General features: G+C 54.7%; 1 protein-coding gene across 3 annotated transcripts in view; it reads right to left on the minus strand.

The window, feature by feature from the left end:
- Positions 1-1,780: 1,780 nt before the first annotated feature.
- SUFU (SUFU negative regulator of hedgehog signaling) overlaps positions 1,781-24,839 on the minus strand; it is a 112,458-nt gene continuing 89,399 nt past the window's right edge. For 2 of the 3 annotated variants that reach the window (XM_036086694.2, XM_036086686.2), the window contains exons 9-12: positions 17,884-18,018; positions 16,181-16,319; positions 7,359-7,427; positions 1,781-4,977 (exon numbers count right to left, since the gene is read on the minus strand). In XM_036086694.2, coding sequence (XP_035942587.1) covers positions 4,888-4,977; positions 7,359-7,427; positions 16,181-16,319; positions 17,884-18,018 — 433 coding nt within the window. In that variant the 3' untranslated portion in view covers positions 1,781-4,887. Of the gene's footprint in view, positions 4,978-7,358; positions 7,428-10,375; positions 10,562-16,180; positions 16,320-17,883; positions 18,019-24,839 lie in introns of all 3 variants that reach the window. The other variant, XM_036086676.2, reaches the window with a different exon arrangement.

The raw sequence follows: 24,839 nt of genomic DNA on the forward strand, positions 1-24,839 counted from the left end.
AATGAACATAGACCGTGGACACCCACCAGCAGGCAGCTTTCCCCTTCCCCCATCCTGTCCGTAGATTTCTCCCAAAGACTTCCTGGCAGTTAAGGAGGAGAGGAGGGGACTGGGTCAGTCCCATGGTGCCCCCACAGAAGGGGCCTGGAGATGGTTGCCCCTCCCAGACCACATCCTGCCCTGGCACCCCCCCCCACCCCACCGCAGTCTTGGGACTAATCTCCCCCTTCTCCTGCCCAGGACAGCACTCCCTCTCCGCCACCCTGGCCCCCCCCCCCCCGCCCTCAGCTGCCTCAGTGCCTGGCAGCCTGGGTTGACTCACTTCCAGCTGCATTCTCCTGGTTAGGCCAGTTTGGTAAATCTCTTAGGCTCCCTAGCCCCCTGGCTCTGGAGCCTGTGGGTCCCCCTCACCCAGGGCCCCTGACATCCTCCCACCCCACATGGGGCAGAGCAGATGCCTGGAGGAATGTACAGGCCTTTTGGAGGTGACATTACGTATCACATGGCAGATTTCTCCCCTCCCTAAATCTAGGGTGGGGTCTCTGCTATAGGCCCAGGAGCCTCTTTCCAGAAATAATCTCAGCCTCATCCTGTCTCCTGGAACCAGCTAAACACAGGCTCTTGCTGTTCTGTACTCTCTGGGGCAGGAACTTCACTCTGACCCTGGGTACTTCTAGGCTGGTCAGATGAGGAGGATTAGATAATCAGCCTTCCCCTCCACCCTGCTTCCCAATCTCCAAGGAGAAAAGAAAAGGGGAAGGGGTGTGGCCTGGGCCACCCTGGGATGGTCCGTCTGTCCAGGCCCTCCCAGCTCTCTTGCTCTGACTGCCAGAGTGACTGAGGACCCCAGACACGACCTGGCCCACTGCTCCAGGGGTTCAGTAGGAGGTCACAGGGGAAGGAGTACTGACCTCTGCCTGGGGAAAGCTCCCCCAGATACGGCTGGTTCTCCAAGAGGACAGAGTCCCTTCACATGAGCTGATCCCCCCAGGACTTCTGCCACTAGCCCCAGCAGAACACCTGGCATGAGAAAAGGCCCTGCTGTTCTCCGAGACAGACAACCAGGCCTGGCAGGAAGGGAAAGAAGGCGGGAAGGTTTAGAGCAGCCCTGCAGGTTCTGGGAACCCTGTCGGGGTGCGGACCCTCTCCTGCCTGCCTCTAAGGTCCCAGGCGGCTGCCTTCTCCCCACGGGGACTGGGCTCTGTTGTGCCAGGCCACTTCCTTCCAGGGAAGGAAAATCCACCACCTCCTCACCAAGGCCAGGCCCAGAGGGGCTCATGGGAAGGGAGGGCCACCTTCTGTGTCACCCAGTGGGTGTGATGGTTCTGAGGCTGCCTGTTCATCCCAGGAGGTTGAATTTAGATGGTGAGGGCAGTGACCATCTCCTGACCCAAGCTGGGACACAAGAACTCTAAAACTGGAGGGAAGGAAGGTCCACCTTCCCAAGGGGAAAGGGCTTTTTGGTGAGAGGAGAGTGGAAGAGGAAGAAAGAGGGTCTTGACCCACCCATTTCCCCAGACCTGTTTCTTGCTCCTACACCCCCCATGACCCTAGAGGAATTCAAGACCAGTGAAAGGGAGCCTGCAAAGTCATTTCTGCATGACTCTAGAGTCACCAGCTGCGTGATCCTGCTCCTTGACACCCCCTCCACTCCCGACAACAGTCTTCGGGGGCCCTTCCCCCATCCCGGTTTCTTCTAAGTGGCTGAGTCCAACCCACCCCTCTGCCAGGCTTGATGCTCCCCTACTCCAGGCATCCAAAAAGGAGCACAAGATCCAGGCACTTCTGCAAATATGTTTAATGCACTTAGATTACACAGAGGAAGAGGGAGCAAGAAGGAAACGACATCTAAGTGAGTCACCCAAAAATTCTTACAAAAGTCCCAGGCTGGCTGCAGCCCCCAGGAACCGAGTCGCAGTCGACATTAGAAACTAATATAAAATTTTACAAAAGTCTGCTCATTGCAGCATTCAGGTACTTGTACAAAAGGAGGGCTCTCTCTACAGGGCTCCTGACTTGTAACAGGGACCCAGGCACCTTACCTGGCACGGAGGACCTGGAAGCCAGAGAGGAAAGACAACTGGATAAAAAAATACAGTCAAGGGAGTTCTCTACTGGTCTGCCCCATAGGGGCACCAACCTTTGGGGTTTTTTTCCCTGCTCTCAACTCAATCTCAAAACCCAGCCCCAAGACCCTGTGTGCATTTTTAAAAATGCTCTAGCCCTTTAGACTCTCCCCAAGGTTTCCTAGTCCCTGCCCTGAAGCCTTGCCTTTGGAAGAGGAAGAGAAGGGCAGGAAGAGGGACCAGGTCCCTGGCCAGACCTGAGACCTTGCATGAGACGCTCTACCCCCGCAGAATGACAGCTGGGGCTGCAGCCCACCTGCAGCCCACACGGGACCTGAGGAGTCCAAGAGTCTGCCATGTGTACGTACGGGGGAGCCCCTTCCTCTCAGAAGCTTGAGCCACAGGGACCTGGAGGGAGGGGGTGGGACTGGGCAAGCCACAAGGAAGCCACGAGGAAGAGGCAGATTTAGGAGGGAGGCTTCTTACCTCCCGGACTTATTATGTCAGGGCTCCCGAAGTGCCGCAGGGAGGGAAGGAAGTGGTACATTTAGTGAGTACCCATTGTATGCCAAGTGCTATGCCGGGCACGCTACGGGGTCGGCCTCACTTGGTCCTCAGTGAGGGTCCCCTCTCACCAGCCAGAAGCTCAGTGGAGAGCCCCCTCCCAGAGAAACCTCTGGAAGGCCTGGTCAGAGACGGTGGATGCCCTGCTACTCCTCTGGAGCCAATGCACTGTAAGGAAAGGAGAGGGAGGCCTTGGAGGTGGCTGGCATCATGGGGCAGGAGGGGGCCACAGGCTTCATGGGCTCACTGTCTCAGAGCTCACCGGCTTCCCGCCTGCCTCCCATACTGATGACAAAGCTTAGCTCAGAAAATACCTTCCTCCCCATCAGCCAAAACAGACAGGCAGAGGCAGGTCCCCAGAAAGAAAGAATTTGTGGAGCAGTGGGCCAGGGTGGCACGGAAAGGAGACAAGCTAATGACGCCTCTCTGGCCATGAAACATTAGATGACAAGAGCTTCAAAGGCAGAGGTGCTGTGGTGGGCAGCGGCCAGAAAATGTCCTTCTGGAAAAGTCCTTGGAGCAGAAGGCACAGCTGCGCCCAACATCAGGTCCAGAGGAGCTTCCATCTTCGTTGGTGGAGGCCTGGAGCCTCTCTCTCCAAGTCTCCCAGGCTGATCCACCTTGAAGCTCTGAGTTTGATGGAGTTAACTGGGTAGCCCTGAGGGTGTGTGCAGAGAAGCGGCCAGGGCCTAGTGGCCCCTTGGAAGTCCAAATCTTGCTCCCTGGAGAGCCTGGCCACTGCCCTCATGACCCCTGGAGGCAGCTCTTTGGCTGAGTCTCTCATCAGAGGCGTCCTGCATGGGCCACCTGGGGCCCTGCTGTAGTGGCCGTGTGTGTGGCGGGTGCAGACGGGGCAGTGCATGGCCCTACGAGGCCTGTGACAGACCAAAGGACTTTGCTTTGGAAAGGCCTGAAATAGCAGTCCCTAGAGTCAGGGGTGAGAGGGCACAAAGGGGCTTGTTGATTCCAGGTCAGAAGTGGGAGACAACCCAAGAGGAACCCCAAATCCACGGGCCAGAGATAGGTCTATTCCTGGGAGGAAGACCATGAGATCTGCAGTAGTGGGGCAAGGGACTGGGGGAGACCAGGATGCAGGAAAAGAGGCATGGGGAATGACATGGAGAACGGGGAATGAAAGACAAGAAACGAATGGACGCAGGGAGGATGAGGGCAGCAGAGTGCGGTATTTGCAAAATCAAAGTGAAGGACATGGTGAGAGGCTGATTTTTCCATTTTTAATATGCCAGAGTCCTGCAGCCTGGAGGCTGGGAGGCCCAGGGGAGGAGGAAATGGGACAGGAGTGGTCAAAGAGCTGGAGACCTAGGCCCTGAGTGGCAGGTGGGGATGGTCTACAAGGTGCGGGGCCTCACCTTCTCTCAGGCAGGCCTGGTCAGGTGGACAAGGCCCAGAAGATGAGGCTGGGGCTACCAAGTCTCTGAGACCCTGGTGGTCCTGGAACTTTGCCAGGGGCCGAGTCCGCTTGAGAACCAGCGGCACCTTCTCCTGGCCCCAGCTGGCTAAACGGGCCGAAGGCTGCATGGGGCCAGAGCTCAGCTCTCCCCCTGCCCCAAGCTCCACCAGGTCCCGCTGGGAAGAAATCAGCCTCTCTGTGAAGCTGGCTCCTCCGGGGTCCTGGGCTGGCAGGCGAACCGAACCCCGGCACCTTCTCTGGTGGTGGCTCAGAGGGAGACAGCCCCAGGCCCTCGTCTGAGAGAATGAGAAAGTTCATCTGGGAATAAAGTTCTGTTTAAAAAACATTATATACATGGCTTCTGGACATCTTTGAAGACCAATAAAATACCATCCGGTTTCAACAAAATAAAATAAGGAGGAAGAAAACCAAACACCATCGGAGGAATTGTTCCGTGGCCTAGCAAAGGCTTCCCACAGCAGAGCTGTGCCGTGCGCGCCGCGGCCACTCCACTCCCTCCTGCTGGACCGGGCAGGGGAGAGATGACAATGAGGCCGGTCTCCACCTAAGGGCACACCATCGAAGGTCCAGAGTCACATCTCAAACCACGAGTTGCGGCAGCAGCAGGAGGGGCACGTTTGCATTTGCCCGCTCCCAGCCCCGGGGGCTTGGCCGGCTCGGGAGGCGGGGAGGCCCCTGAGCTTCAGGTGAGGCCGTGCGGAGGCTGCACAGCCCTCCTCAGGCGTGTCCTTTCATTTGTGGGGATCGCGTGTCCGCAGTCGGTACACTGGGAGTCACCCGGGAGCAGCTGGGCTCTCCCTTGGCCCCTGCAGGGCCCAGCCCAGGCTAGTGCAGCGGACTGTCGAACACCACGTCGGGAAGAATGGAGACTTTGAGCTTCTTTTCCGGCCAGCTGTACTCTTTGGGAAGTTTGAACTGCGGAGGGAGCAAGCACAGAGCCAGAGTGCACACAGTTAGCACCACTCCCGGCCTTCTGTCCCGACTGCCTACAGAGAGCCCAGGGCCCTCACCCGCGTCCCGGCCCCCAGGTGCTGCGGGCAAGAGAGGCCACTGGTTGCCTGGCTTCAATCGCAAATGCTATTCCCAGGTGGGTGGCTGAGGTTAAGCTGCTGGAGTTCGGTGACCCCTTCTTTCCCCTTGCCCTGCCAATAATTAACTGGGGTTGGAGGAGGCATGTTTTCTAACTCTTTCTTGACTGTGCTGACCTCCCTCCAGCTCACTTCCTTGGTTCTGCCTCCGGCCACAAGCATGTAAGGAATCTGCTCCCTGAGGCCCTGGGGCTGGGGGATGGGGGCAGGGTGGGAGGGTGCAGATGCTTCAGGGAAGTGGCTTGAGGTCTGGAACTCTGTGGTCCTGTCCCTGCCATGGCTTCTCTTGCACGGGCTGGTGCAGAAGGACCCCAGAACCTGCCCTCTGTGGCCTTTGCCAAAGGGTCCAAAGGGAAGGAGGCCCTGGCTTGGCCTCAGTGGGAGGAGAGGAGCAGGACAAGTGTGGCTGGAGGTGATTTCTTGGGCCTGGTGCATCCCCACCCTGCTCCCCTCCGTTCAAGCTCGTCTGTCTCTCCGGGTCACCACCGTGAGCACGGCGCCCGTGGCGGCCAACGAGAGCCCAGGCTCTTCCTTCCCGAGCCCAGGGATCACTGATTTGCTGACAGTTCTGCGTCTCGGGCTTCTGTCTGGGGTGGGGGAAAGAGGCCGATGGATCTCACTTCCTCTGGCCCACAGCTGGTGTGCTCACTAGATGCTCACTGACTTGGAAACAGGGTCTGCCTTTTATGACTCCTACTGTCCCGGGGCTAGGTGAGAAGTCAGGCCAGGCTGGAAAGGAGGAAAGAACAGGGCCCTCGGCCTGCCTGGAGCTGGGGCTGGAAGTGGCTGGCCCCGTCTCCCTCCCTCTGATGGGAGACTTGTCCAAGCCAGGACCAAAGTGGAGAGTGGAGCTGGCTGTGGGGACAGCCTCTGGACAGAGAACCAAAAAAAAAAAAAAGTCATTTTTAGTGACCTACTTTCCTGAGCTCCCCCTGGCTCCTGTCCCTCCTGCCTGGACAGTCCCCCTCCCACCTCCTCAACACCCAGGCTCAAAGCTACAGTCTGGCGCCGCACCGCCCCGTGCGACGGGCACCGCCCCGTGCGACGCGGCCTCTCCGGAAGCGCTTCTGGGTAGCTGGCTCTGGGCTGACTCAATAGGAGCCAGGCCTCAGGGACCAGTGACTCGTGGGGTTTGACTGGCTGGCACACACCGGGGACGGGTGGCTTTGGAATGTGTAAATGAGTTAACTTCTCAAGCCACATCCCAGAGAACAGAGGTGACCTCAGGCTCTGAGGAGTTGCTGTCCACCTGGAGACCTGGACAGGACAGGCTCACCCTGTGGGCTCTCTTCCACCTGGTGGGTGATGGAGGCCATCATGTCCCGGCTGATGTGGCCCTGGAAGCCCCGGCAACTGTTCGCTCCAGGCCTGGCTGGAAGCTAGCTCCTACGTGGCCTCCCTCTGGCTTGAAAGGCTGGCCCCTGGGAGCTGAAGGAGCTCTCCCCCAAACATGCTTCCCGGCAGAAAGGGCAATGGAAGGGTCTGTCCGTCTCTGCCACAGGCAGGGGAGGGCCCGAAAGAGCTCTCCAGAGGCCTGGCTAGGTTGCTAATGTTCCACTAACCTATGGGGCATTGAGGCCAGGAAGGCTCAGATCCCACTGGGGTGCTGCTTAGTAGGAGGCCGGGGGAGGGGAAGGGACTTTCCAGGATGAGGTAAGTCCCTGCAAATGAGGATGCCAGGAACAAGGAAGAAAAACAAAGGGGATTATGGGCTCCATTCCTGTACCCCAGATGAGTAGCCAAGAAAGGCACAAGCTCCCACCTGGCCGGCCAGGGTCTCAGGCTGGAAGGGGCAGACCAAGAGGGGAGAGCTCCTGGCTGGAGAAGCGAGGAAGGAGGCCGGCTCCTGGGTGGCCTGAGGCAAGAGCAGGAGTCCCTCACTGCCACCAGAACTCCCCAGTGGAATATTCTCTGGCAGCGGGTGTGGGCTTTCTGTTCGGAACCTGCCAGGGAACAGCAGGGGCTGGGGAAGAACTACTAGCCCAAAGGCCCTGGCTGCCCCGGCAGTGAGCTTCTTGGGAGCTGCCGATTCAGACAACTGGCTGGGTGTCCTTATGATGGCTGGGGTGGGAGGGCCAGAAATGAAGCTGCTTCACATCTGCAGGGGCTCCTCTCCAGCCCATCCCCACACCTCGGAGACTGACAGACCGAAAGACACACATGGGCTCCTGGAGACTGGAAGCCGCTGTTAGAATGAAACAGGCTTACTTCCTCTGGAGAAGTCAAATCTTCTAAGTCCTCCAACATTTTCTCTACAAACTCTTCAGTCAACAGAATCTGGGAAGAAGGCACAAGACAAGCGTTTATTATTATTTTTTAATATATGGTCTTTTTGCCAACTGCCAAGCCATGGATCTTTCTTCTAGCCACGGAGGAGCTGTGAGCCTGTTCTAGGGACAGATGGAAGTGCTGGAAGCCTATCTCAGACCGGCGTTCTCCCCCAACCCCCAACCTGCCTGCAATCCCGCAGGGACCAGGGCAGGGAAGGAAGGGTGTCAGAGGACGATGGGGAAGCAAGGTGGGGATATCTGGAGAGAATGTAGTGCTGGTCCCCAGAAGGGATACGGGCTGGGCAGTCTGGGCCTCCGACACGCTGTAGTGCAATGGAGGGGCAGGGAGAAGTGGGCGGCTGGGCGAGAGTGATCGCCAACATGCCCCGTGCCCAGCCGGGCTCCCAAGTTCCCCCTCACTCCCGACTTGGTAGGACAAAAGGAATCTGTTTGGATTTGGAATACGGGCCTTGTCTGGAATCTGGAAATGCCCCAGAAGGTACATCCAAGAATGTATGAGCTGGAGAATTTGGAGACTGTGCACCACCCTCTCTCATTTTACAGATGGAAAGGGGGCTCTCAAGTCCCCTTTCCATCTGCAGTATCCACAGTTTCTCAAGCTGGAAGCTCCCAAACCCTTGCCCTGCTGACCTCATTCAGCCACTGAGTTCTTCACAACTTCCTCTGAGAAACCTCTTCTCCAGATCACCTCCTGGCTGTCCCACTTCACTGTTCTAGTCTGATGCCTTGTCACTTCATGCTTTGATGTCTAGGACAGCCTGGCCCCACTATTCAGCTGGCACAAGCCCTACCCTCACAGGCCTTCCTCAACCTGATGGGCCATTTTCCCAACTGGCTCCTCTGCTCAGGCTCGCTCTGTGGAGTCAGGACAAGCTCACACCAGGCCTGCACCACACCGGGCCCAGGCTGAGGGTGTCTTTCCTCTTCCCAATCTGACCCGTTTCCTCCACCCTTCTCCTCCCTGTGCTGACCCGTGGGGCTTCCTGGCCTTGGCACAAGACCCTTCTATACACCCCCAGGCTGTGGCTCCACCTGCCTCTGCTTTGCCTCTTCCAGCAAACTTTGAATGCCCCAGGAGAGGCACAGAGGAAGACAGACAATGGGGTGAAGACCAAGGTGAATGACTCTGCTGAGGGAAACCCCTCTAGAAGGATGGGGATCAAGAACTTGAGAAAATACTCCTCAGGTTTCCCCTGGGAGTTGTCCACTCCGATAAGCGGAGTATGTGTGTGTGTGTGTGTGTGTGTGTGTGTATATACACATATATCGGAATATATATATATATCTGGAATATAGTCAGCTTGTGAGATGAAGTGAAATGGCACGGGAGAGCAGAAGAGCAGCAAATGGGGTCGCTGGGGACCACATGGGATGGAGGACTCCAAAGGAAGGAAGTTGATGGGGTGGAGGCGGGAGCAAGGAATGAGAAGCCCGGGTGAGCAAACCACCACCATACCAGGCCCTGTGCTGACTGCTCATGTATCTTATCTCCTTGAGTCTCCTCCGAGATGAGGAAACTGAGGCACAGACAGGTTATGTAATACGCCCAGTGTCACATGGCTTGTGAGCGGCTGAGATAAGACCATGTCCCAGACCTATCTGGACTCTAGAGTAGTGCCTGAAGTGCAGCCTCCACACCCAGGGCTCTTCCTGCCACAGCACTGACGCCTTTATTCACTCTTCCGCTCATCTGCCCACCAGTCTACCGAATTCCACGGCATTCCCTAGGTGCCTCTGCTAGGCCCGGCCCTGGGTGGGGCCCCAGGGACACAGGCATGAAAGCGGTCCATGCTCTACCTGGACACGCATCCTCTCTTGGTTGACAGGGAGCCAAAGGACGTCTCCTTTCCAGGCTGCAAGCCCACAGTCAGCAACAAAATAGCTCTGACCACTGGCCCCCATCTCACCCAAGTTTTTTTCTGTTTGAGGAGCTCAGGCCTCCAGTGAGGACAGAGACAAGATTTAGACAGGCAAAGTCAGTCTAGGGAAATGCCCACCCGAGGCGGCCCCCTCCAGCCCCCATTCTTCCTCCAAGTGCCCCCAGGTGGGACTGGGTGATCCTTCTCCCAGACTCCAGTGACTCTTTCCCCATCATACCCCGGTCTTCCCACTGCCAGAGCCCTGGCTCCTCCTCTTATCCCAGGGATCCCCCCCTCCCCCGCCCCGCACAGTCCAGACTTTCCCTACCAGTTATCACCAGTTGGCTTCAGTAGCACAAAAGTCACATTCATATTTTTGGCATTTCCGGGGCTCGTGGCCATCTCTGCAAATGCTAGCACAAACACAAGCATACCTAAAACCCAATTATATTACAGTGGCTCCAGGCCGGGCCAGGCTGCGCTGATTTCTAACCCACAAATAATTCGGAGGGAGGGACTTGCTGCCAGGAAGGTAAATAGGCCTGGGACTGTAGCTCCGGGGCTGAGGTGGAGGGGAGGGTTCACAGGGTCTGCGACCACCCAGTGAGACACCGAAGCGCTGTTTTTCAACAAAGGGCAAGACAACCCCACTAACGCTGAGCTCAGCCCCAAGCCAGTTCCTCTGACAAAGGTCTGGGATAGGTGGTGGAGAGAGGGTGCGTTATGGTGACTGTCAGCAGAACCGCACCAAGCTAGCGCGCCATCTGGGTGTGGACTCGTTTTATACTCAGCTGGGGGAGAGGATGGCAAGACCAGTAAAGGGGACAAACCCTGGTGGCGCCTCAATTTTCACTTTTGGTGATTTGCTGGTTCCTGCTGGAAACTTCACATTATTTTAAAAGAATTAAACAGAGAAAATTATACACAAGATCTGCATGATATTAAGGGTGACATTCCCTGCAAAGAAACACGACAGACTGTCATAGCTCCAGGCATCTAATTTAATTTCCTTTGGGAGTTAAACCTTAGAAGCTTGGATTGAACAAACAGGCCCTGTTCTTTGTATATTTCAGACCTGGAGCTGAGAATGTGAACAGATCTTATCAACAGGACACTGGAGATAGACAACTGTGACGGAGCGGCTCCTGGGCGCTCTCCTGAGCAACAGACGCGCCGTTGTGATGCAACTGTGGGAAAAGCCGGTGCCGTCTGGGGCTTGAGGCGCTGGAAGCTCACTGGGTCCCCACGGGGCTGCCTGGCTCTGCCACAAATAATAACAGGAGGGTTACGATGCCAGTAGTAACGGTGACACCACCTCCAGCCGAAGCAGCGCCTCCTCCAGGCGCCGGGCACTGGGTGAAGGGCTTGAGCGGTACCATTTCACTGAGCCCTCCTGGCGGGCCTGCAGAGGAGGTAACTATCACCCCCATTTTGCAGACGAGCAGGTGTTGAGAGGAGATAAGGCTCCTGGACTTTAGAACAGTGATCTGACCTCACTATGGTAGAGGATACGCTTTTCCTCGGGTCTGGGGAAAACACCCCAATTCTAGAAGCCATGTATACTCAGGGCTAACTCTTCTCTCTCTTCTGTTGGGGGAGGTGAAGGTGACTTTGGCTTCTACCAATGGCCTGGAAGACCAGCCATCCCAACCCCCGCCAGCCACACATTTTTCCTCAAGAGGAACAATCTGCTCAGCTTAAGAGGGCTGGAACCCTGAGCATCAGACACCCAGCAGCTCAAAAACCAAGATGGCCAATTGGAAAGGAAGGCAAACCATGCCCAAAGATGGTGTCCAAGTGGGAACAGCGAGGCACATGCCCAGGCCAGCTTAGTGAATGCATACATAAGGCAACAGTTACTCTAGCCCAGAAAACAGCAACAGAAATAACTAATAATACGGAAAATGACAAGTGCACTCAGTAATGTCTGCACTCACCAAGAGCTGGGCATCAAACGCTTATGTTTGTGCACAAGCAGCCCTTGGAGGGAGGAGGCTCTCTAGTGAGCAGCTAACTCCCCTGGGAAGCTTTTGAAACTATGGAGATGCCATCCAGACCTTCTGAATCCGAGTACTCTGCATTTTTGAGGCATCCCAGGAGATCATGGGGTGGGGAATACTCAGGCTCACACAGGGGGATGGGGTTTGGGCACAGGCTTAACCAACAGGGGTGAGTCGGTGGCTGCAGCTTCACCACCATCTAACTGGCCAAGCTGTGAGGGGAACAGTGGCCCCCTGCTCCCCACCCCTAACCTCCACTCTTGCTCAGAGGGTGGCTTGGAATCCAGACCAGCAGCCTTTTCCAAGGTGCTCACACCAGGTGCCTTAGGGACAACCTGGTTGGTGGGTGATTGGAGGGGGGGGGTTGTCAACAATCTCCCAATTCCCCAGGCCCCAGCAGGTTCCGGAAGGAACCCGAAAAGTGATCTTTCGGGATGCCTGCCCTGGGCAGGTTCTGCTGTGCTGAGGGCAGGAGCCTGCTGCGGACCTGACTCCAATGTCTGTGGTGGGTGCTATTTCTGAGTCTGCAAATGGCGCTGACAATGCCCCCTCCTCCCCCTCGATATGACAATCCACACTTTGTCCGGGGCCCTGTTTGCCCTTCATGTTGACACGTTGTTCTTGCTTCCCGACAAGTCTGGCTTTCTTTTTCCTTCTCTTTCCTTCTTTCAGAGGCGGAAATGTGTTGTTTATAGGGTGGGGCCTGCCAAGGGGCTGCTCTGGCGCCCACGATGGCCAAGGAGGGGGCAGGACGAGGATGCAGTCCGGTCTGTGTCCCCCCAACTCCAACAGGCCAGCCGAAAGCCAGAAAACAGCTTGGAGACCCCCCAGGCTTGGGGGCAGAGGTGTGCGGGGCACACACTCATTTCCTGTTCTCAGTGGGTGGTGAGAAGTTGGCTTTGGTGGCCAGGAGCAGGCTCAGACTCCTGCTGCTCTGGTTGCTGGCTGGTGAGGGCACAGCGGGCCATCATGGTCTTCTCCCCAGGCACAGTGGGGGGATTTAAACCCTAACTGGGTGCACCCCTGGACAGTGAGGCCCCGTGACAGCCCAAGCGAAGGTCTCCGGGGAGAACAGTTGTGGCCAGCCCCCCAGCGGAAGGAGAAGCCGTAGAGGCACTGCAGAGGGACTGCTCAGGGCCTGGGCCCGGGACTGCCAAGTGTCTTCCACACAACATCCAAATGGGTGGATGGGGACAGGAGAAGGCGGGGACTTGTCCAGAGGACAGTGGTGAGTCAGCCACTGGGCTAGGATGAGAGCCCAGCAGTGATTCCCAAACTTGGCCTGGAGTGGTGAGCCCACTCGGAACAGCAGCTGGGCATCTCCTCCCAAGCCCGAAGCCTTCCATCAGGGCTGGGTGGGGAATGGCTGGGAAGGGGGGGGGGCGTGCCACCTGGCGAGCTGGCAGACACCACACAGCTGAGAAAGCATTGCAGGGCTTAAAAAAATATTCTCATATTTGGTGATGTGACCCCCACGTGACCTCTAGGGCCGACTTCTCCCACTTCAGATCAACCCTGGCTGGGGACCGATGAACGGATGAACGACTCAGCTCTGGGCTGGGCTAACGACTCAGCTCTGGGCTGGGCTCCTGCTCAGAAGACTAACAGCCCGGTGTTGACAGACTCAAGGGAGAGAGGCTTGTTAAAGCTACCGGGATGTGGAATGCTGGGGGAAGGTGTGCAAGAGAGGATGGCTGGCAGGCCTCCCCCAGGATCTGAAGACCCTCCTGCAAAGCTCTGGAGGTGGCTGACAGGCTTTACAATCTCCATGAGGACGAGGACGGAAACAGCAGATGGTAGGGCAGATGGAATCAAGGTGTTGACCTCCGGAGACTGCGAAGCCTATAGAATTGGAGCAGGATCCCTGCCTCCCCAGCTCCTCCAGGAGGCAGGGAGGGTCCACTGAGCTTACCCTGGAGCTGCAGACGGCCCTGCCTTTCTGTGTGCTGGGGCCTGGATTTCTCTGGGGCTGGAAAGATGGGGGGAGGGGAGGGGCAGGACCAGGAGAAGGTGGGTGTGTGTGGGGCCACTCCACACACTCCAGTGAGGTCCCAGATTCCCTCACCTTCTCCTTTGTCACTCTTCTCTCATGCGGGGTGTCTTTGCCGTGCCTTTTCCCCAAGAGATAACAGGCCTGGGCTGGTAGCCAGAACAAGGTGCCAAGGCTGGGATCGAGGGCTTCCAAAGCTGGTGAGGCTGATGTAAGAAAGTCATCCCAGCCCCTCCCCATTCAGCTGGGATCAACAGGGAGCATTCAAGTAGCAGCCAAGAAAACAGAAGTCAAGCTCTTCACATTCTTGGGCCTGCTGTATTCAGCTCCTTCCTACTCCTCTGTCCCCAACAGGTGTGGTACACAGGGCCCAAGGAGATACCCTTGATCCTGGGAATATGAGCAAGAGATTCTTGTGGGGGTAGGGGGGAGGTCAGTCCCCTCCATGTTGGGGGACTGCCTCCAGAGGGGCCTGGGCCCTTGTTGGTCCAGTGGAGTGGCCCCTCCTTGGTGATGAGCCTAACCCCAGGCCTCCAAGAGGTCCTGTAGACTCCTGGGAGACAAGCAGCCCCAGAGGGAGCCCTAGAGGCCCACAAGTAATTACAAGCCCAGGTTCCCACAAGCTAGGGAGCTGCCTGTGACCATAGTGGCAAGACCCTAAAGGGGAAGATGGGCTGGCAGTCAGAAGCAGAAAATGCTGACTGCTTTGGGGGCAAGGGAGGAGGGCTGCTGTGGGTGTTGGCTCCATGGCTGAGGAGGGTTTCCCAGGGCTCCTTGGAAAGGGCCTGAGAAACCCCTCGGTGAGTGAGGGTGCATGCTTGGGGGAGCGGGGCCCCAGCCAGCCTTCCTGGGAGCTCCCCTGTGAGCTGGCCCGTGGTGGACCACACTAATGAGCCCATAACACAGGCCTTTGATTAAGCAGCTCCCAGCACAGCAACTTTATTGAAACATGCCGAGGCCAGCGGCTGGTTCCCACCGCTCGGGTTCCCCTGGCAACAGCGCAAGGGAGGGGCCCTGCCCAGTGCTTCAGCAGCCTGAGGGGCTGCCCAAGGGTGCGGGAGTGGGCCTGGGAGCACAACACCAGTGGCCCTGGATAAGGGGCTCTGGGACTGGGGTTGGATTCAGAACTCTGGGGGCACGGAGGGGCAACATGACATCTGCTGAGTTCTCTGGGGGCCAGGGCTCCTGGGCTGCTGAGAATAGAGATGGTGACCACCCCCTCCTCAGGGTAGGAAGGTGTTCCAAGGATGGCAAGACTCCAAGGATAGGTTCAGAGGTGAAGATATAAGATGTAACGGGGGGGGGGGGGGGCGGGGATTTCTTCTTGAGTTTGGGGAGACCCTGGTCCCTACTTTCCCAAGAACATGTGCTTGAACCTTCAATACACATAAATGCTATCTGAGGACACTTCTGAGACCTGTGAGCACAGTCACCTACTGGGAATGATGACCTGGGAACTCTCGACTCTCAGGGAATGCTGGGTTCTCCCGCTGGGTGCCCACCTTCCCCTTCCTTGCCAGCTCTGCCCAGGTAACAGGCAGCCCTCTGCTCTACACAGAGGCAGCCTGGCCTTCCTGGGACATAGCTGGGGCTGGTGGGGAGGCCCTTTCCACTTGTGTGGGGCTAGTTTCAAACATTACAGTAACTACCAACACCACATGGACAGAAATCTAATGTTACCAAGTGGGACTTTTAAAACGTATTTATAACTTTATGGTTCAAAGTAATTTTGTTATGAAACAATGTAATAACAACAGTGGAAAAAGGCAAGATAATTTATGGAACACAATATTCCTAAAGCACTAGCTTCCATTTCTACCTCACTCATCTGAGGAGTGTGGTTGGTGTCCTTTGTTTGCTGTTTCTTTTAATTAAGGGTTAGTATTTGGCGGGGGGGGGGGGGGGGGAGGCCTGAAGGAGGAGAAATTCAGCTGCAAGCTCTCTCTCTCTCTCTCACACACACACATACACGCCCACATTACCAGTAAGTATGCTTCACAGACCCCCCAGACTGGGTTAAACCCACAAAACCAGCATAATTCCCTTCCCCTCTACTATAACTACCCCTCCACACACCACAAACAAGGCACAGTCAATTTCTGGATTAGGGTCAGATCCCCTTTCTTGATACTCCTGAGAGAGGTTAAGGTAGAGTGTTCTTCCTCTCACACCTCCAACAAACAAAGAAAAAAGGATGTCGTTCCCCTAATACATCTGGGAGAGCGCCGGACCGGCCAAGTACCCGTTGGAGACCTGGGACAGGGTGGGGGCTGGAAGGAGGCCTGTGGCTCTCAGGCCCGAGCACCCCACTTGGCAGCGGCTGTGAAGCTGTGCTCCAGCCAGAAGAGCAAAGGAAGGACAAAGTGTTCTGGACAAGCCAGCAGGTTTCTGTGCAGAAAAGCTGGGTTTCCATTAGGAGGAATCGGAGAGCGATTAGATGAAGGGAGTGGGGAGGCTGTCTGCTGAAGCCTGCCCATCCCAGCACCAGTCTAGGCCCACATGTCCATTTTCTAGGAATTCTGGTGGGATTTCCACAGAGCCGCTTGAGTGGCTTCCATCCTTCCTCCTACCCTGTTGCACCCTCGGTTTCCTGGCCTTTGGTTTACCCAGGGTGCAGAAAGTCTCACATCTCTCAAATCTGGATTTCCATGGCAAACCAGTGGCCAGGGCCTAGAGAGTTATCCCTGGTGTCTCAGGTGATGGGGAGAGAGGCCGGGAAGTGCTCCTAGAGTTGATGGGATAGGCAACAGCATCCACACTCCACATGGCTTCCCATAACCAGCCCCTCTGGAAGGGAGCCACCAAGAGCTGCCAAGGGAGGACAGGGAGGAGGCGGGTGGGGGAAGAGCCCACGGAAAGAAGGTAGGGACAAGAAAATGAGCCTTCTCACTTGTAACCAGGGTCCATGGGCTGCGTAAGGGTGCTCCTCAGTGGCAAAGGCGCCTTCCACTCCCGTGGAAACGAATGTGATGGCCATGTCACCCGTGATACTTTTATATGTAAAGTGCCGTCCATGCAGGAGCCTGCCCCTGGGGGTGGGAACACAGAGACCGTGAGCAGTAGGCCTGGCCAAGGGACAGGGTGCCTGGCAAATGCCCTCCTGCCTGCCCACCTACCCACCAACAGGGGACTGTAACTAAACATGTTCATTTCAGCCCCTTCCGAGAGAAGCCTCTCCCAAGTTCTCAACTGTCACTGCTCCAAAGTGCTCAAAGCTACCAGAGACATTAGATCAGCATTCAAAGGGCCTGCGGGGGGGAGTGGAGGACACCTCCTTTGTGTCCTGGTGAGGAAACTGAGGCCAGAGAAGGCAGTTAGCGACGTGCCCAAGGTCATGCCCAGAACTAAGAGCAGGGTCACGTCCCTTCTGTTTCAAGGGCAGAGGTGAAGTAGTACCTAAACAAATTTGCCAAGCCCCTGGGAGGATGGCATAGTGCCTTCACAGCACAACCCCTGTGTCCACGGGAGAGTCTTCCACCTGCTCATGGGCTCTCCCACAGGATTAAAACGGCTAGCCCCAAGGCCACAAGCATACCTCCAAACAGACAAATCAACAACAACAACAATAATAATAAAGGCTGACGCCAAATGGGGTCACTCTGAGGGAGCCAAAAGAAGTTACTGTTAATCCCCAGTCTGGAAATACACCTGGGGGAAGGGCAGGCAGGGACAACCAGTGAGGCAGAGATGCCAGTCAGCAAAGGAAGCCCAGCCTGCCCTTTGCTTTCCCAGGCTGCCTCAGATTAACCCTTCACCAGTCTGAAGGTCCTGAGCTTGAGCCAGAGAGGGAGTTGGGGATGAAATGGCTGGGGTCCTGGTGGGCGGGGCCTTGCCAGCCCCTGTTCATTCTGACCACTTGCTATCTTTGCCCTGCTGCCCAGGGTGCGTGGCCAAGGCTGGTTAGCATCCAAACTCCTTTCTCAGGCTCTGGGGACAGTGGGGAGGGACCAAACCAGGGCAACCCCCTTCTTCCTTGTCACTGTTGTCTGAGTTGAGAGTTATTCTGGTCACCTCCCTGCTATAAAAGTGAGGGTGGAAACCCCAAGGGCTCTGCAAGAAGCCAGCTGAGCAGATTCAGCCCAGGGCAGCATCCCCAAGCAGAGCGCTGAATTCTGGCCACAGGGCTGGGTTTCTGGCACTGTGGACAGCAGCGGAAAGGACACAGCTGGGCTTCTCGGTCCCTCAAGGAGTCTGTTGTGCTGGCCACTGGGTTTGGAGAACTGAGTGTTTTGCATGGGAAAAGCAACAAGCGGAAGAAAATAGAGTCCAACCCCCCAGAGCCTCTGCCCTGCTACCCAGCGCGACTGACTCTGGGCTTGTGGGATGGCAGGGGCATCTGAGTTTGCCAGGCGGCTGAACCTTCCTAAGGGAGCGGGGCTGAGGGACACCTCTCTGGACAAAGGAGTGTCCTTCAGCCCAGTGGGGGCTACAGGCTGGCTCGGAGTCCACAGGCCCCCTCCCCCACGCCCAAGAGGGCACTGCCTGACGGGCTCTCCTCTCTCCCGGGGGCCCCGACTCCGCCCAGGTGTGGGGGAGAAGGCAAGCATAGGCCTGGTGGCTCCCTGAGGACAAGCCGTGTGCCGTGGGGCTCACCTTAGGCAGAGGGGAATGAGAGCCCCTGACTCCTGGTTGAATTTCAGATGCACACTCTCCAGCTGTCGTGTGCGGACCAGCTCGTGGGGAATGACGGCCGTGGAGCTGTCGCTTTCCAGGCTGTCTTTGCGGCTCCTGCAAGGCAAGCACAGGAGGTTCAGCACAAGGTAAACACCACGGGGAGGAGCAAGACGGGAGTCTGTCAGGCTGGCCTCCTGAATAACGACAATGACGGTGACTGACGACAGTGACAATAGCAGCCACCATTCACCGTGTGCTCACCGAACGCCAGCTGCTGGGCAAAGCACTTCTCACGGACGACTCCTCTCCACATCCCCATGCAGTAGGTACTACTCCAGGTACTGTTACGTCCCTCTTATGGATAAGGAATTGGGGAGCAGAGAGGTTAAGTAACTTGTCCACATCACCCTGTTGGGGAGTATGGAGCTGGGATTTGATCGCAGTTAGATCGGGTTCTAAAGCCTCATCTTTGGCCAACACACCATATAAAAGTTTATGTCACAGTGGCTTGGTCTTCCCTACATAGCAGCAAGAGCATCTGGGAGCCCTTCTTCCCCTGCCCTGGAGCCTCAGGTCCCAAGTTCCCCAAAGCTGGAGTGCTAGAGTCCCAGGAGGTGCGGCTCCAAGAGATTCCTTCCAGCTGAAAAGGCTGTGACTTTCTGCAGGCTCTGAGCATGCACGCTCCCGCTAACGGCCAGGAGCTGCCGTGACATACACATCCTTCATCTGACCAGGAAATGATACAATCCTCGGCGAGGGGGCGGAAACCAGACTCTCAGGAGTCAGACTAGTGGGCCTGGCTGGGCAGCAGAACCAGGCCACCATCCTGCTGGGTTTTGAGGCCCCAGGAGCCCTGTTCCAGATTCCTCCTGACTGTGGCCTTGGCCACAGTGAGCTGTCACTGCTGCCTCATGCTCCCTCCTATCCTGCTTCCCACCAACAGCTCATCCCACAGCTGGGCCATGGGGTCCCTTTGCAATCTAAGATATGCTCTTTCAAATTCAGCTGCCCCCACTGACAGCCTCTCAAATCTGCCTCAGCCGGAAATGAAGGTTACCCACTGATCCTATTCAAAAGGCCGGATCCTGGTTTGGGCTGTGAATCTCAGAACAATTCCCCAAGTGTCCATCAAAATACTGGGTGAGAAGATCTAGTTATTTATCATTCAAGAGGCAGGAGCCATCCAGGATGTCAGGGCTCACAGTCAGACAGCCAGGGAGGGGCAGGCCCAACCTCCTCCCATGCTGGGGGGCTGAGTGCTGGGGCCTGTGGCCAATGAGGCACCCCAACAGGCAGAGAACCTCCCCAGAGGGCAGGTGTGGGGTCAGCAGGCAAAAGGATGGAGGGTGGCATCGGACAGCCCAGGGCCCCGCTGAGGCCGAGGTAATGGGGACCATTCCTACCAGCTGTGTGGCTCTACCCCAGATGTAACAGCTCTTTCACAAAGTGGTGTCTTCCTCTGGTTTCCCAAAGCGAATTCTGAAACCGCCCTTTGCCCCAGCTTCTCCTTTGACAGACCCTTTCACAAGACCTGCGAAGGAGACAAATGCTATGGCCAAGAGGGTCACGGAAGTTCAAGACTGGAAGGAAACTCTGAGGTGGTTTAATCTACTTCTTCCCTTTACAAAGGGGAGCCCGTGATGGGTCCAAGGCCACAGAGCTGGTCTGTGGCAGGCCAGCGTGGGAGCCGGGGACCTCTGACTAGACCTCCGTCCCTTACACTCCGGCTGCTAGGCCTCCCTTCTGAGGAGGGCAACACCGACCAGCAGCTCTCGGTGGGTGCCCTCAGGGCCCAGACAGGAGCAAAACTCAGGATGCTGACAGCAGCCCTTCTCTGCTCCAGAGCACGGAGTCGGTAGACTCACTGGCTGAGTCCTCACAGTGAGCACCCCATGTATATTCTATGGTTAATCCTTCTCTCCCAGGTGAGGAAAGGGAGGCTCAGAGAGGTGAGGTGGCAAGCCTGAGGTCAGAGTGAGTCTAAGGGGAAGAGCCAGTCACCTCCCCGTGCCATCTCTGACAACAGCCCGCACAGGGACCCGCCACCATGTGCCCAAAGGGGCCTGCAGCCAGGCTGCGGGGCGGGGCCTCGGAGCCCATGGGGCCCGCAAGAGGATGGCTGCATCTCGGGCATCAGCAAAAATGCTGATGAATAGCAACTGGGGTGAGGGTGGGGGGCTGGGAGAGAAGAATCAACAGCACACAGGGCTAGAGACATCTCACGCTGGAGGGAAAAATAAATTGTTGAAAGTCAGCTAAAGTCACCTTGGTAACTGCTACAACACACTCACCCAGAACGAGGACATCAAACCCAACTGCAAACAGCTTTAAAGAAATGGAAAAGAACTTAATCATCTGAAGAATTAATGTGACAAGTGCCCACATTTACACCTCCCACCAACCTTCAATCATTTGAAAACGTACTTTAATCTTTTAAGAGAAAAAAAAATTGCAAAATGCTAGATCTGCAATCCTGGAGCTTGGGTATTTCCGGCATGCTGCTTCAATGGAAACAAGGCTGCTACACACACACACACACACACGCGCGCGCGCGCACACACACACACACACACACGCACGCACGAGCCCAGCTTTCTGCTGATTTGTTTTTTCTGGACATCGATGCAGAAGCATGAATTATTTGTGTGGGCTGGACGAGGTATTAAATCTGCAGCCGACACAGGTTTGCAATGTTTTGCATGGTTGTCAGCTTAATCTTAGTCATAAAAAAATAAGTACTGTGCTCGCCAGCGTGGCCTAATTTTTCAGCTGGGCTGTTTTCTCCCCGAGTTCCCAGTGGAGGAGAAGGCAGAGCTTCAGGGGGCTGGAAGGGAGAAGGGCTCCCAGGGAAGCAGGCCCTACACCCACTGGGGACTGCCAGGGATACGGGGCCGGGGAAGGAAGGATGAGCTATTGCTCCAGGCGGCAGAACGGCTAAACGCAGGTTCTGGGTTTGACTCCCGCATGAGCTCAGGCAAATGACTTACCCTCTCTCTAAGCATCAGTATCTTCTTGATGGGAATAGATAATAATACCCTACTGTTATAAGGATTAAACCAGATGACCCACGTGAAGCATCTAACGGTGCCTGGGGATGTAGTAGGTGCTCAAAATATATCTGGAATGCGTTAACAGGATGTTAGGTGGCTGCCTCTAGAAGTCGATCTGCTCTTGCAAGAATGTTGATAGCTTAATAGGGAATTATTTGCCTTTACCGACTGCCTCTGGCCAAGTCAGTCCCCACTTCTGAGCAAAGGTCCTTGCCCTGAGCTTGGGAGACAGGACTTCTGAGATGGGGCCTGAAGGGCTCCTGACTCCCTGCACAGATACTACGGGCCCTGGTCAACCACTGGGCCTCTGGGAAGGCACGACTGCAGGCCAACAAAAACCCCTGAGGCTTTTGTTCTGCTGAGGGAGGTTCTGGCAGGGCCGTCTTCCCTCTACAGAGCACAATGGTCTTCTTGCAATTCTCGTCTGCCGAACCTCAAGCTGCCCAGAGTGGTTTAATCCCTCCTCCCATGACAGCCTTTCAACTCCCTGAGACTGCTCTCACAGACCATCATCAGTTTCTCTTTTCCAGTATCCGTGGCCCCACCTTTCAAATATATTCCTAGGACATGGTTCTGAAATCTTCCAGCCATCCAAGTCACTCCCGCTTGCGTTTACTCTAGCTGGTGAAAGCCAGAGTGTCAGGTCCAGAAGTGAAGTGTTGTGTGTGGAAATAAATACAGCATGTGGTCTAATCAGTGCAGCTCAAAGAGGGACTATGAGCTTTCTTATTTGGGAAACCTTATTTCTATTAAAACTGTCATCAAATTGTCTATTCTTTGTAACCCCGTCATACTACCAATTCTAACAGCACACTCTCTGTCAACAACATGTCCCTCAGGTTCTCTCCCATGGCCTGCACTTGGACCTCTTCTCCCCCATCTTGTATGTACTGGGGATTCACTGGAGCTGAGAGCCCAGCTCTGCATTATCTGGCTACTGTTTGAGGCAGTCCAGGTATTTCTGAAACCTGCCGCAGGCATCCATCATACTGGCATTCCCCCCCTGACTTCATATCCCTGACAAAACTGTTAAGCTTACCATCAACGTTCTCATCCCAGGCTTTGATTAAACAGTGAACAGGGTAGGGCCAGGCAGACAGGCTGACAGACTGACATCATTACTCTTTGGGTATGCTCATCCAACCAGTTATAAATCAACCCAAACATCCCATCACCAAGCCCTTCACCTTCCTGGATGCTCTGTGGACATGTCTCTGTCTTGCCAACAATGATGTCAGAAGACATTCTGAAAATGTCTTGCTAAACCCTAGAGAAGGTCTATAGCACCTCCTTTGTCTACCAGGTTGAAATAGGTAACTTTTTTTTTTTAAGGTAAATTTTTTAAAAAGTTTTTATTTATTCATTTAAGTAATCTCTACACCCAATGTGGGCCTCGAACTCACGACCCCGAGATCAAGAGTCTCATGCTCCTCCAACTAAGCCAGTTAGGTGACCTGGTAACTATTTCTAAAAATAGATGAGAATGGTCTGGCAGGCCTGATTCTTCATGAATCCATGCTGACTCTCAGGGCTCACTGTTCCTCTTAAAACAGTGTTCACAGCCTGCCTGCTGAATAATCTAGTCCAGAATTTTCCCTGAGAGTTGACACCATGCTCACTAGTTTGGACAGTGCAAGATGGTTTTTGCATTTTGAAACTTTTGAGTGCTTTCAGTCTGCCAACACCTCTCTTGTAATTAGTCCCTCGAAGATTATGGACACCAGCTTCATAAATCTCATTTGCCAACTCTCTGGGTGTTCTGGGGCACAATACATGTGGACCAGGTGACCTGATCCATGAAGTCATAGCTTCAGTCTTCTCATCAATGCCTGTATGACTCTTCCTACTCTGATAACCATCCTTTTTGAGATGGAAGCATAACAGAACTTGGGTAAATCTTGCTTTCTCTCGGTCACTCAAGCAAAGTTACTCTGTCCAAACAATGGGGCCCATGTTTTCTTCTTGTTGTTCCAAACAGAAGTACAAAAAATAAAGTCTTTTTTGCTGGTCATAGCATTTTTTTGCAAGACTCAGTTCTTCTTGAGTTTCAGCTTTTCTTGATCCTGTTCCTTCATAGTCTGTGCTGATATAACACACTTTTCCTTCCAGATTTTGTTCAAATTCTTCAAGAAGTCTGAGTTATGTAAAAGATTCTCTACATACCTATACTGGTCCCTGGAGTTATTTACACCTCGTTTTAGTTTCCAGGGGACTGGTCACAATAATGATACTAAGAGGTGCCTTTTACTGAGTGTAGACTCTGCTGCCAGCTCTTCTGCTAAACCCTTTCAATACTTTGCTTCCTTTCATTTTCATGGCAACTCTACCAAGAGGTATTTATTTCCCCATTTTACAGATGAAGAAACTGAAACTCAGAGACTTAAATAACTAGCCCAAGGTTACACAATGAACAAACAAAGGGCTGAGACGAAATCCCCAGGTCTTCCTGACGCCAACTAAAACAACCACAGCGTTTCTCCTTAAGAACTTCCCAACCCTTTGAGTGGGCTTTCCTTCTGGGGTTTCAAGGCTATGAAGACACATCTATTTTTTCCCTGAACTCTTAAAAAAAAACTGCTTCCTATAAGTCAAGGCAGGACTTCCCAAAGGGTATTTGATGGAATTTTAATTTAAGGGAAGCTTCTAGAAAAGCAGATGGGGCAAGGGCTGGATGCAACACTCTCGGATGAGAGACCTAAAATGTTGGCATTTTGAAGACCGAGGAGGACTGCAGAGGGCAAACCAGCCAGTTTCATTCTATGTGAGCCGGCATCTTCCATCCTTAGCCACAGAACTGCCTTTTCCCTTAACACCCAACAAAACCCCCTAAAAGGCTGCGGGGACCCTCTGTCTGGGGACGACAGGGCACAGAGTTTTCCTTCCTGATCTCGCTCTGCTCAAGGTGCTTTCTTCCAGCGGCCTGCCACTTCCACTCCGTCCACCTCTGTGGCTGGATGAGTGGCCCTTGTCGTTCCCTTTACACCAAGACAGATGCTCTCGGGAGGCCTGTCAGGCGGTTACGGCTGCTAATCTTCAGCTCCTCACCCACGGCCGGGGCAGCGGAAGCATCTCTCCACGACCAAGGTGGCCTCGGTGCCAATTCTGTGATTTTCAGTCGGAGTGGGTTATCCTTTCCTTTCACTGGGCAGGGTGAGCTGTAACAGCTCCTACAATATCACTTCTTGGACTTTTATTTGATTCTTTTTAAAGTTTAAAGAGTCACAGGGTCCTATCGGGACCATTCTTCCCACCCCCCTCTTCAGAGACAACCACTCTCATCTCTGTTAGTGGACTCTTTTGGTATTTTCTCCAGACTTTTTTTTTTTTTTTTAAGATTTTATTTATTTATTTGTCAGAGAGAGAGAGAGAGAAAGGGCACAAGCAGGGGGAGTGGCAGGCAGAGGGAGAGGGAGAAGCAGGCTCCGATGCAGGGCCCAATCCCAGGACCCTGGGATCATGACTTGAGCTGAAGGCAGCCACTTAACCGACTGAGCCACCCAGGCACCCCTCCAGACTTCTAATATGCTTCACTTCGACTTGCCCGTTTTCCCCTCTCTGGCTTCACCTACTGACTTCCCACAAAGGAATACGAGCTCTTAGCTCTCTTCCGTCCCACCCTCCCACCCTCCCACTTCCCAGGAGAACTGTATCCTAAGTTTGTTTGGATCAGCATTAAGTGTCTACATTATTATATGAAACCAATGCTATTTACAACTGAAGCATGTACTATACTATCATGTATACTTTTAGAAAAGTATACTTTTCTGGCACAGTTTTCTATTTTCCTTGGATTTAATAACAGTCTTGGTTTTCTATGTGTTTATCACTAATTCAATCCTAAACTAACCACCAGTGGTCTATAGATTTCCCCAAGATACTCAAATA

Source organism: Halichoerus grypus, chromosome 7 (genome assembly GCF_964656455.1).
Source record: "Halichoerus grypus chromosome 7, mHalGry1.hap1.1, whole genome shotgun sequence".
Taxonomy (NCBI): domain Eukaryota; kingdom Metazoa; phylum Chordata; class Mammalia; order Carnivora; family Phocidae; genus Halichoerus; species Halichoerus grypus.